This window comes from Halichoerus grypus, chromosome X (assembly GCF_964656455.1).
Source record: "Halichoerus grypus chromosome X, mHalGry1.hap1.1, whole genome shotgun sequence".
Lineage (NCBI taxonomy): Eukaryota > Metazoa > Chordata > Mammalia > Carnivora > Phocidae > Halichoerus > Halichoerus grypus.
The window spans coordinates 116,510,858-116,522,897 of NC_135727.1; the positions used below are offsets into that span (position 1 = coordinate 116,510,858).

A 12,040-nucleotide genomic window follows, 5' to 3' on the forward strand; every position below is an offset into this window, starting at 1 on the left:
AGAATCTCTGCTTTTACATACAGAAGGAGGAAATTTGGGAATGCAAACCCCTTTGCATCAAGAAAATTCATAAAACACCCAGGCTTCCCCCCTCTTGATTCTGATGGGGATGAGAAGGGGCAAATTGTATTAAAAACAAGTCAAAATAAGAAAAAAAAAAACCCACCATTTCGACTAGCTGCAATAAAGATCTTTCCCCTTCTGCCCCAAGAGAGAAATGTGGAATTTTCTGTCATTCCCTAAGTCTCCCAGGACAATGGCTGTTTGGGGTACTGATTTTAAGACCTGGAAAACTCTAGATTTGTTTGTGCTAGGTACTTTCCTCTTAGGATTCTCTCAGCATAGGCAAGGGAGATAGATGACCCCCAGCTGAGGGTCTCTCAGATTTTCTACACCTTTGCTACACCTCCTAGTGGGCATGTGCTCACGGGCATTGCCCTCTCCCTCCTCTTATTCCCGCCCTCACTCCCCCCTTAACTGTAAAAGTTTGGGGTCTGATCTATTCGTCAGCAGCAAAGTTTGAGAATGCCTTTAAAAATAGATGCGTTAGAGGGAATGTGTTGGATAGAAGGGAGAAATCTTGTTTATGCTCAACAAATAACTTATATTTAGAATCTTCCTTCAGTTTTTCCTTTGAAAATCTGTATTCTCATTTCACTTGAATGACTCTGCATGGAGCATTTAAAAGTAGATCAAACAAAACTCTATAAATATGTTGAGTTCTTTTGGGCATTTTGCCAAAATAAGCCTTGCTAAAGCAGAGAAAAGCAGTGTACTTTATGTATCGGATTTTCTCTTCTGAACATCCAGACTCCATCCCCCAGAGACATGGGGGCCTGGACTGGGGAAGTGTCCCCCTGCTATGGTCTGCTGTGCGTTGGCTCATTTAGATTAATGGGCATCCTGAAAGGCCAAACCCATCCCCTGGGACCAACCTAGGGAAAGGGGAAGACCTGAAGGTTGTTTAGAGACATCACTGACTGTTTTTTCCGTCAGATTCCTTTCTCTTGCTCTGATGGGAAAGGAAGGATGGTGAAAAGAAAATTAGTTGCACTGGCATAAATCATTAACACGGCTTCCTTTTAACAAGTTCACGAATGACAAGATAAGTGGAGAAAAGGGAGGGCATCAGGTGGCCGCAAACCCTTCTGTGAAGTAGGCCTGAACGTATTGTTCCAGTGGGAGAGGTAAGAAAACTGTGGTGAAGGCCACAAAGTGGCAAAGAGCATGAGGCAATCACAGAACTGGGTCCACTAGGTTGGATGTCTCTCCTGTGTCGTGAGGCCCCGGAAACTCTTTCCGTGCCTTAGTGCTATCCGTGCGGACCCCGGGTACATGGGCTGTAAATCCAAGCTCGTGTGTCCTCTCCGTGGCCTAATTCATGTACCATTTATATAAGATGGTTGAGCGCAGGGACATTATGGTGGTAGAAGTTCTTCATGCCCGTGATACCCAAATTATAGATGTGACTTCTCAGGGAATATCAGGTATTAACATTGAAAATATCCAGAGGCAGTATCTCTTTGTAGAAGCTCAGTTTATTTAATGGATGGCCCCTTTCTATATCGCACTAGCATTAGAAAGTCGATGTCTTTGATCATGTTAATTGACTAACTTTAAGACTATCTTCAGTGGCTTCTTTAAAACAGGGCATTAGACTCCGAAGCCTGTAGGCCCGAGGGAGGATAGACCAGGGATTGGTGTCCCGCCCTCTGCTTCTGCATCAGTGAGAGAGAGTGGGCCTTTGTGATGAAATGGCATCCTCGTAACCAACATGAGGAGTGTGTGGGTGTGGGGAGATGAGTGGCATTTGTTGAAGACGGTATGCATGAGAGAGCCGAGAGGTGTCAGAGCTGAAGGGACAGGAGGCAAACAGACATGGCGCTCAGCGGGGGTTCACATCTGCTGGGATGAGGGTGGGGCTGGGGGACAGCAGTGGCTGGCGGGGGAGCCCAGACCAGGCCGGTGGCTGGGTGTGTGCGTGTGAGCGAGTGAGCGTGAGCAAGCTCAGAAGACGGACACAGAGCCCCCTGGCCCCCACGGGCCCCTGCTGCCGGGAGGGAGACGGCCCGTCTGGGCTGTGTGGTCTGCGCCATCGGGCCAGGAAAAATGAGCTTGCATCCATAACCAGTGGGATGTGATGGGGCTCCTTGCTTTTGTACCAGCATCTGGCTCACACCTCCCATTGTCTCCGTGGACCAGCCGCAACCAGCTGAGAACCCCCTTGACATTCAGCCTGTGACACCACCTTTCCGTCTGATTCAGCTGGTATTTATTTATTTACTTGGAGAATAGGAACTAACTTTACTGTTAATGTCATCAAAGCATAATCAGAAAAATGTAAGGTTCATAATGCACGATCATTATTTTAATAGGCGACTGTAATGATTTTTGAAAAATTATTACAGTGTATTATTACATGCTCTTCGGAAAAACAAATTGATGTACAGAAACATTTATGTGATTCTCTCTTTACACTCTCCTAATCCCCCTTTCCAAAAATACCACTGTTAATTTGGGGCATACCCTTCCATACTCTTTTCTGTGCTTGCACAACTGTGTTCTTGTATGCACACCCCTTCTTTCGTTTATTTAATTCTATCAGGCCTTCACATATTAATCGAATGTTGGATGACTCCATTTATTCATTAATAAACATTTCTTGAGCCCATACTCTGTAACTGGGTTCTGGGTGATAGGAGTAAATCAGAGTCCAGGCTGGAGGTTATAGAGGGAAGGCGGGAGTGTGTATGTGTTTACAATGTTGGGAGCATATTGCACACATTATGTGATTTGCTTTTTTAATTTAACATATTATGGACACCTCTTACATATCAGTGCATGCAGAACTGCTTGCTCGATTTAAAAGGCTGCTTAGTTTCCCGTGGCCTGGATATACGATGCAGCCATCCCCTCTCAGTGGACATTCAGGATGCTTCCTGTATAGATCTCTGGGCATATATGCATTTGCTGTGAGAAACACTGCTGCCCCCAGCCTTCTTAAATATATATCTCTCTCCCTACTTAGCTATTTTCTCTCTTCGAATGGGACTAAATTTAAAATCAAATATACGTAATTTCTTGCTCAGATATATCTTGCTCTGTCATTTGGTATGGATGGTTGACCGTGGACCATAAACTTAGAAGAAAGCATTTAGGAGTGTATCAGGCATTGTTTAGTAGTATCACAGATGCTTCAGACTGCAGTGTTGGAGAATGCGACACTTTTGATACCATGGCAAGATGATGGGCCACCATCTTTCTCTCCCTATAGCTGCAACAATTCAAGGTGGCATCGGCTTTTTAAAAAATTGTGGTGAAAGACCCATAATGTAAAATTAACATCTTAACCATTTCGGCATTGACTTTTAAGCATATGTGGGTGGGTGCCCTGTTTAACACCAGGTTGAGGCTTTAACTCTTTCCCTCCACCCTTTCTGTCCTTCTCCAGCGTCCCTCTGACTGTCTAAAAAAATTTTCGTTCCCAAAACAGTGACCCACAGACAGAACGTGGAGTAGGTACTCATTAGTTCATTCATCCATCGATCCATCAAGAATGGATTGAGTGTCTGCTCTAACAGGCCCTGTGCTCGGGGCTGGGGATCAAAGACAAGTGAAAGAGGGTCACTGGCCCCCAAAGGGAGCAACTGAAACACATCAACTCATGATGAGAATGTGTATCTGCCTCTCCTTCCCTGTGTATATGATTCCTTCCATCATGTTCTTCAGACTTTTGTCTCTCATTGTCCTCTTTTGGGCTATCTGCCTGCTTCTAGGCTCCCTCCCCCAAGCCCACCTGCACCCCTGACAGCAGCCGCTTCTCCCTACAGCACCGTTCTCATCACATCTTGTAGTCATTTCTCTGTCCAGAAACCTCCTCTGGGTAAGTTCTCATCCTTAGCTTGTCATCCAGAGTCCCCCAGAAATGCACCCCTAATCTGCCTTCCTGCTATTACCCTGGATTCATGGAAGAAGAGGGCTGCAGACCACAACTTATTTAACGCATGGTCCTCATACAAGTTATCCAGCCTTTCTGTGCCCATTCATAAAGATGGGACCAACATCCCTCACCTCACAGGGTTGGTCAAGAACTTGAGGGAAGGCATGTAACATGCCTACCTTGGTTCTTGGCACATGGCAGACACCTCATCAGTGTTTGGCTCCATCTCCAGCTGGCTCAGTGGATTTTCCTTATGTGACTTTTGACTTTACCTGCCTCCCTTCCCAGCCCCCATGGCTCTGAGGCCCTCATAAATGGTTCCCTACTGATTCTACATTTTCCTCCTGTATTCTGGTGGGATTGGGAGCAAATGAGCACTGGCATAGCTATAACCTCTTTTTGGATGAACCTTCCCTTCGAAGGAGAGGCAGATGGATTTACTGTTTTCTGCCCTACAAAGACGTTGATTACATGCAGCCCTAGAGAATCAAGGAGGCTCATCTCCAGGGACCAAATAGTGCTGCTTAATTAAATACCGTACATTTCCACTGTAACAGTCCAGCCACAGCCAGAGGGGTTTGGCAAGAAACACCCACAAGTTCCTCGTTTTTCTGGCATGCCATCAGCCCCTGAAGTGTCCTCCTCTTCCTCTGAGTTATGTTACATTGAAGCAGGATGAGGAGTGGGAATTTTCCCAGCAAATGGTATGATGCTGGGTCCGGCAAGATCAGTCATTCAACTTTCTCTCTTCCCCAAATCCACTGGATGTTTCAAGTAAAAGGGGTGATTCTCCACAGTTATTAATTTACTTTGTATTGTCTTTCCATCTTGAAATAGGAAACCTGGCCCTTTGCCTAAATTGAGGTTTCTGACTCAAGAACAGCCTCTTCAGGCATCTGGAATGTGCTCAGTAAGTTGGGGAGTTGCTGCACCCCCACCAGTGGTGGCTAATGAATCATAGGAGAGACCGCCATCTTTTCCATCCCCCACTCTCCCAAGAGCACACTTTCAGAGCTAGAGGCTGTTTGGTATGACTTTTCTGAAGTTCTGTGAAGCAAAAATCACAGCAAAAATCATGGCACCATTCCCCTGGGTTATGTATTAGCCTAATATTGCCAGATGAGAAGAAGCTGAATGTAGAACCCATATAGCATGTTCCTGGAAAATCCCATTTATTTTTGACAGCCGATCTGTCTAGATGTCTTTTGACCCTGACCATTTGTTAGATTCGCCTGAGGAGCTCTTAAAATACAGATGCCCAGACCATTGCTCCGCAGACCATTGATAAGGGGTGGGGCCTGGGCATCTGTATTTTTCCTCCCCTCCTAAAATTTTTAGAAAATTTTTAGAAAAATTTCAAATGTACAGAAAAGTTGTAACAGTATTACAATGAACACCCATCTAGATTCCCCCATTATTAGCATTCTGCCACATTTGTTTTCTCACTCTCTCTGTGTATGTATATGTACCCACACACACATGCACACACATGTGCGCATACTCCTTTTTTCCGTAAACAATTTGAAAGTAAGTTACAGGTATCGGGACGCTTGATCCCTAAATACTTTGGAACAAGGACATTCTCCTCTGTAACTGCAATAGAGTGAGCACATGCAGGAAATGTAACATTAATATAATGCTATTATCTAGTGTTGGTCCATATTCAGATTTCCCCAGTTCTTCCAACCTTATAACCTTTTAAAAACCCCAGTGCAATTGGGGCACCTGGGTGGCTCAGTCGTTAAGCGTCTGCCTTCAGCTCGGGTCATGATCCCAGAGCCCTGGGATCAAGCCCCGCATCGGGCTCCCTGCTCAGCAGGGAGCCTGCTTCTTCCTCTCTCACTCCCCCTGCTTGTGTTCCTGCTCTCGCAATCTCTGTCAAATAAATAAATAAAATCTTTAAAAAAAAAAAAAAACCAGTGCAATTAAGGATCACATTATAATAAGTTGCTGTATCTCTTTACTGTTTTTAAATCTAAAACAGTTTCCTAGCCTTTAAAAAATTGTATGTGATAGTGACTTAAGAAAGGTTTTTTTTTTTTTTTTTTTTAATCAGGTCCGTTTCTGTAGACTGTCATCATTTCGGATTTGCATGATTGTTTTCTCACAGTAAGATGTAGGTGAAATGTTTGGGGTGGGAGCATTCTACAGGTGATGTTTAGTCTTTCTTCACGTGTCACATGAGGAGTGTCATTATTGACAATGTGAGCTTTAAGACTGTCTGTCTGGTTTCTCCATTCTAAGAAGACAATTTTCCTTTTGTAATTAATAAATAATCTGTGGGGAGATACTCTGAGACTCTTTACATGTCCTAATCCCCAACAAGCTTTCACCCACTGGTTTTAGCAACCATTGATTCTGGCCAGAATCAGTGGTTGCTATGATGCTTATAAAATGGTGATTGTCTGTTTCTATCATTTCTCTATCTGCAGACATTCTTTTTTTCTTTTTGAATTTACTTATTTATTCGAGAGAGAGGGAGAGAGAGAGCATGAGGTGGGGAGGGATGACAGAGGGAGAAGCAGACTCCCCACTGAGTAGGGAGCCCGATGTGGGACTCGATCCCAGGACCCTGGGATCATGACCTGAGCCAAAGGCAGACGCTTAACCGACTGAGCCACCCAGGCGCCCCTGACATTCTTTTTCTAAAGGAGAGCTTTGGCTTCTTGCCCTGTCCCTATCTATCTAATCTTATCCGTTCACCTAGCTAGGTAGCTATCAACCTAGCTACCTATTGAACTTACCAGTCTGGGCTCGTGAATTATTTTGGAAATGACTAAGTGATAATACAACCCTCAGTACAAGCTGTTACTGTCCCAGATTTGGCCAGTGGAAGCCCCGTCAAGCTGATCTCTGTGGGCTTTTGAAATTACCCCTCAAGTGTTTGAGCACTTCACTGATGTTAGCATTAGCGGATATTCTGTTCTCGCTTTGTGTTCTCTTTGCCCCAGCCCTAGAAGAAGCCACGATTCTGTGGAGACCTAGTTCTTCAGGGACTGCTATTTAGATTATGAAAGCTCCCCAGCTGATTTCAATATGCAGCCAAGATTGAGAACCACTGGTTAGAGGCCTCTGAAGGGAGATCACCTGTTCCCACAAGGTGTTTTCTCCTTGTTATCCTCTGTCACCCGTTATTACCTGTAATTAGTGGCACTGATTTGTTACTGAGGTTTAGAGTTTTGTGGATAGCGTCCCTTGGTGATTTAGACCCTTGTAGTTGTACTGGTGTTCCGTCATAGGGGATATGAGATGTTAAAAAAAAAAAAAAAAAGGTTGTGTGAGTGTTGAAAGTTTTCAGTTGACCCGAAGACTTTTTTCCACCACTGCATTATTTGTTGTTACATTTTTGTGGTCATTGAATAAATTGGCCTAGTAAAGTTTTCACATGCTGTAAGACCCTAGAAGGCACTAAAATACAGACAAGTGTGCTGTTTCTAAGGATGGGTCACGCCACCCTCTTCAGTTTCTGCTCTGTCATTTTTAGAGAGTGTGAGTGTACTTCCAGCCAGTTTTCTTTCATTAAAATATCCAGCAGCTGTAAGGAAATGCTCCTGATTTGTGGTTTTTCACTTCCTGGTTTCACGTCTTAACCACGTCCCACGTTGGCCCAGTGAGTCCTTTCTGCAGTCTCAAGACCCATAGCTGAGCGTTCTTCAGAACAGTCAGACGTGGGAGGCGGTGACTCCAGACTTGCATCCACTTTCGAGCTGTAAGGCCTCTGGTCAAACACTCAATCTCTGTGTCTCTCCTTGCTTGTAAAAAGGGGGTTCGGCGTGAGGATTAAGTGGGGTCATACGTATACGGTACTCAGCAGTCTCTGGCACACGATAAGTGCTCAATAAATGCTAGCTGTTATTATTTTATTACACAAAGCTGGTCACGAAAGTAAGGGCAGGAATGAACGAGGCCTAGTGCGGGCATTGCGAGCGTGCGCCTTGGCGTCCGTGTGCCCGTGTTTTGACGTGTGAATGCATGGCCAGGCATGTGTAGTGTGCGGCCACCGTACAGTATGGCAGTGGAGACCCGTGTCAGGTATGCCCTGGGAAGTCTGCCTTGTCCATACACTTTTTGGTGGGCCGTGAGCACATATACATTAGCATGTATGTCCGTAAAACCTGTGTGTGTTACTTCTCGCCGTTATGTCTTGGGAGGTAAGTGGTCCCACCTAGAAAACACACAGAGTGACAAAGGATGGTGGCAGTGGCCCTGACATGAAGGAGGAAGAACATATGTTCTCTTCTCTTTCTAGTTGTCCTGATACCAATTTGTATTGTTGGCCATGATCAGCAAATGCATTTAAATTTCTTTCAAGGCTCAGTTTATTCCATAGAAAAAAAACCCAAAGTAATGTGTGAAAACGAGTTCAAGCGGACTGGGCTCTGGGTATGAAGATGGTAGCTCAAATTCAGTGATGCTAAGCCACGGCCTTGGGCAAGTCATTCTTATTTTTCTCCAGTTTATACCAGCTATTGAAAGGAGATGACATTGTTGTCTAGGCACCTCCTCAAGGAAGGTCAAGACTGAGTAGTAAACATCAGTGAAATGCCAGGAGGGGGAAAAATGGCCAATGATATCCTTAAACTCCCTTAAATTTCGGAGGGACAGAGGCACCTGAAACGCAGTGTCTCCTGATGTCAGCCACCCACCTTGAACTGGGTTTTAGATTGGATGGATCTGGCAAACAAGACTGGAACGGTGATTTGCAGAAGTTGAGGCCTGGAAAAGCAGCGGTCCGGGAATTTGGGTGAAAACCTGAGGCTGTGTTACACCGTGGCGCAAGAAGCAGTTGAGTACAGATTGCAGAGAATGTGGGATGAGATGTGAATAGAATTGGCTCATCCAGCATTGGAGGAAAGCTCTGAACTCAGGCCGAGGAGATACTGCCGCTCATCAGCTCCGTGTCCTTGGATAAGTCACTGAGCCCCGATGCTCTCATTTGCTAAATGGTTGCTCATTCTGGCTCCTTTCTTTTTCTTTTTAACTCATGTGGTTGGCAGGATGAGATTGGATGGTGGATACCAGAAGTGCTTTAGAAAAGACCACAAAGCTATCCCAGTGCCACAGGAAATCACTGTTTCTGCCCGGGGTCAGGTCAGGTGGCCTTTACGGTCAGCAACATCTGCATACCTCGCTGTGGGACTCACTTTTCTTGGTCCTGTATGTGGGTGATGTGTTTGATAGGACTTTATGCCACCAATGAATTAACCTTCTTAGAGGTGTTTAAGAACTATTGATTAGCCTGGCAGACAGAAACTAGTAAACGTGTCATTCTTCCTGATACCAGACAGGGCTTTATAGAAGTCTGAGGCAGAGATTTGGTTCAAGAGAAATCTGATTATCCTGTTCCAGGTCCTGAGTCTGCGGTGTTAGTCTATCCTTGAAGAATACATCACTCTCTCTTTCACCATTTGCGTAGCATCAGGTTAGATGCTGCTTTTTACAGAGGGTTTTGTGCAGACACGAACTTATGTATAACTGCGTTTTATGATTTCAGCCAATACTGGGGCTTCAGATGTTATTTTCAAGTCACTTTGGTTAGGACTGGTGGCTTCTGTGCTTGTGAATGTTAGGTTTCAGAGATTTGTCATATTTACTTGTTCTGTGTTTGGATTTGTACGTGCAGAGTTTGCTTTTAATGTAACATCTAGCAAATAAATCTCTTCACAATTTAGAATTGATCTTTGTCTTAAGGGGCACCTGGGTGGCTCAGCCGTTAAGCGTCTGCCTTCGGCTCAGGTCATGATCCCGGGGTCCTGGGATCAAGCCCCGAATCAGGCTCCCTGCTCCTTGGGAAGCCTGCTTCTCCCTCTCCCACTCCCCCTGCTTGTGTTCCTGCTCTCGCTGTGTCTCTCTCTTTGTCAAATAAATAAATAAATGAAAGAACTTCATCTTAAGAGGTGTATGTGGGGGCAGGGGAGTCACGGTGGGTGCCGAGATCGCTTCGTCGTCATCTTGACCTTCTGAGCTAGAACGAGGGATCTGTACCCTTTACAACAGAGTGCTGGATTTGCCTCCCATTGCATCGAACGCCATGGAATCACGGTAGAGTTCTTGGCCCCGGACTGCCACTCGTCCTCACTCCCCACCGGGGAGAAGCCAGCTGGGATGCGCCCTCAGTGCCCGGGAGAGCCGGGCCCTCCGTGGGTCGCCCCGTGCCGCCTGCAGACAGTGCGGTCGGCACCTGGCAGTTGGCCCGAGAGCTCTGCATTTGTTCTCATTAGGCCCAGGTGGCTTGTGGTTTTGCATGAAGCGGTGGAGTGTATTTGTATAGTTGCCAAAGATGTGATCAGACAAGCTATTGATTCTGAACTTCTGCCCCCTTTCTTCTGTTTGACTCGGTTCTTCCGTAGTGAGGTTCAGGCAGAGAAAAATGGAGCAGAGTGAACTAGGCCACTGGCTTTTGAAACATATTGATCAGTGAGCCCATCAGATGTAGCAAAGACCTTCCCCTTTGTATGATGTCATGCTGCACGGGGGCCTTAATGCAGCCTGTGATCACTCCTGCAGGGATTTGCTTTCTCAGGGAAAAGACTAGAAAAGGAAAAGAATCACTGTAGGCAGTATCCAAAAATAATGTCAGCATTTCTAAATGTGTTTCCTTGAAGTTGTTGATCCCTTTGGTTTTCTAGGCCATGTGGTGGCAGGAGGGAACAATGTGAGGTGGTCGGCCTTGAGCCACAAACTTGGGAGCAATGCGGGTCTTACTTCTTCTCTGCTATCCACCTCTCCCCGGCTTGGGCCTCCGCTGCTGCCTATCTGTCTGTCTCCCTACCCCACCCCCATCACACATACCACATGCATGTTCTTTCTGCCCACAGTGCATGTCTGTGGTGTGGACAATTGCATCTGTACTTGAACCAGCTCTAAGCCAGGGCCTCCCAGTTGGGCCGCTCTGGGTGAGCGAGATGCTGTGACCTTGAATGTCCTCCGGTCAAGTGAAATGTGGTCCTGGCTTTTATCTTGATTTGCCTGGGTTGGTTCTGTGTGAGCAGCCAGGGATCCTGCTAATGGGTCCCCTGGAACTGAGGGAAGAGGACCGAAGTGGATTTGTTGAACCCCTTTTGGGGCATTTGAAATGGCACCAAGGGCAGGCTGAAATCTAACTAGCCTTTGCTTATCAGGCCTGAGTTCCAGCATGTTGAAAGGGTGATGATTAGTCAGAAAAAGGCCAGGCTACTTTATCTTTTCCTTTGCACATTTGGGAAAAATTTCCTCTGCCTTGCTAACATTAGAAGCAGACCATTCTTTTTATTCTACCACATCACATCAGCTTTCATCAAAAATCAACAGCAACAAATACAAAGCCCCATCCGTGGAAAAGCGTTTAAGGCAACACTGCTCCAGCGCTTCAGGGGTGGGGTTTTTGCCTTCTGCACCAACGGATCGGTTTCTCATATCCATGCCTTTCTGACCCAGCAGCTTTTAAAAGACCAAGAAGCATTGCTCTGCTTTCTACTGCCTCTCTCTGAGACCAGGGCTGCCGTGCCTCTAGCCATGTCCCAGAGAGCATATCTGAGACAAGTCAGCTTAATTTGCCTGCATGCCTAGGAAGCCTCACTTTAAAATCGAATTTTGAGACAAGAGCTGCATCTCAATATTTTGCTTTCCCCATTCAGGCGAGCGAAGGAGGCGCCGCTGCCAGGTGGCGTTCAGCTACCTGCCCCAGAACGACGATGAGCTTGAGCTGAAGGTCGGCGACATCATAGAGGTAGTAGGAGAGGTAAGCGTGCCAGGCGGGCGGGTGGGTGGCCTCGCGCGGGCGGTCAGGACCCACCCCTGCTTGGCCTTGCTGTGGCGGATGTTTGAGCTTAGAGAGACCTTAGACACTATCTGGTTTCTCAGAGACAGGAATGCCGCCAAGCCCATTAGGAGCAGGTGTGGGCCATCTGAAATTACAGTCTTTCTCACACAGTGTACAAGGGCTTCAGAGGTCCCGGCCCACTGCCACAGCTTTTCTCCTCTACTTCAATTGCCGGTACACTCTGGCTCTCCAGAGTGACCCTGAGCCATCTCTAGAGGGTGAATTCAGTATTCATCGTGGGGGACACTGTGGATTCAAAGGGAAGGAAAAGAAGGGACATTTATAGAAGACTAGTATGT

The 12,040-nt window shown here is 46.2% G+C and overlaps 1 protein-coding gene across 9 annotated transcripts in view; it reads left to right on the plus strand.

Moving 5' to 3' along the window:
* Positions 1–12,040, plus strand: part of SH3KBP1 (SH3 domain containing kinase binding protein 1) — a 328,530-nt gene that overhangs the window by 158,354 nt on the left and 158,136 nt on the right. For all 9 annotated transcript variants that reach the window (XM_078064415.1, XM_078064418.1, XM_078064411.1 and 6 more), the window contains one exon: positions 11,557–11,660. In XM_078064415.1, the coding sequence (XP_077920541.1) occupies positions 11,557–11,660 (104 nt within the window). The remainder of the gene's footprint in view (positions 1–11,556; positions 11,661–12,040) is intronic.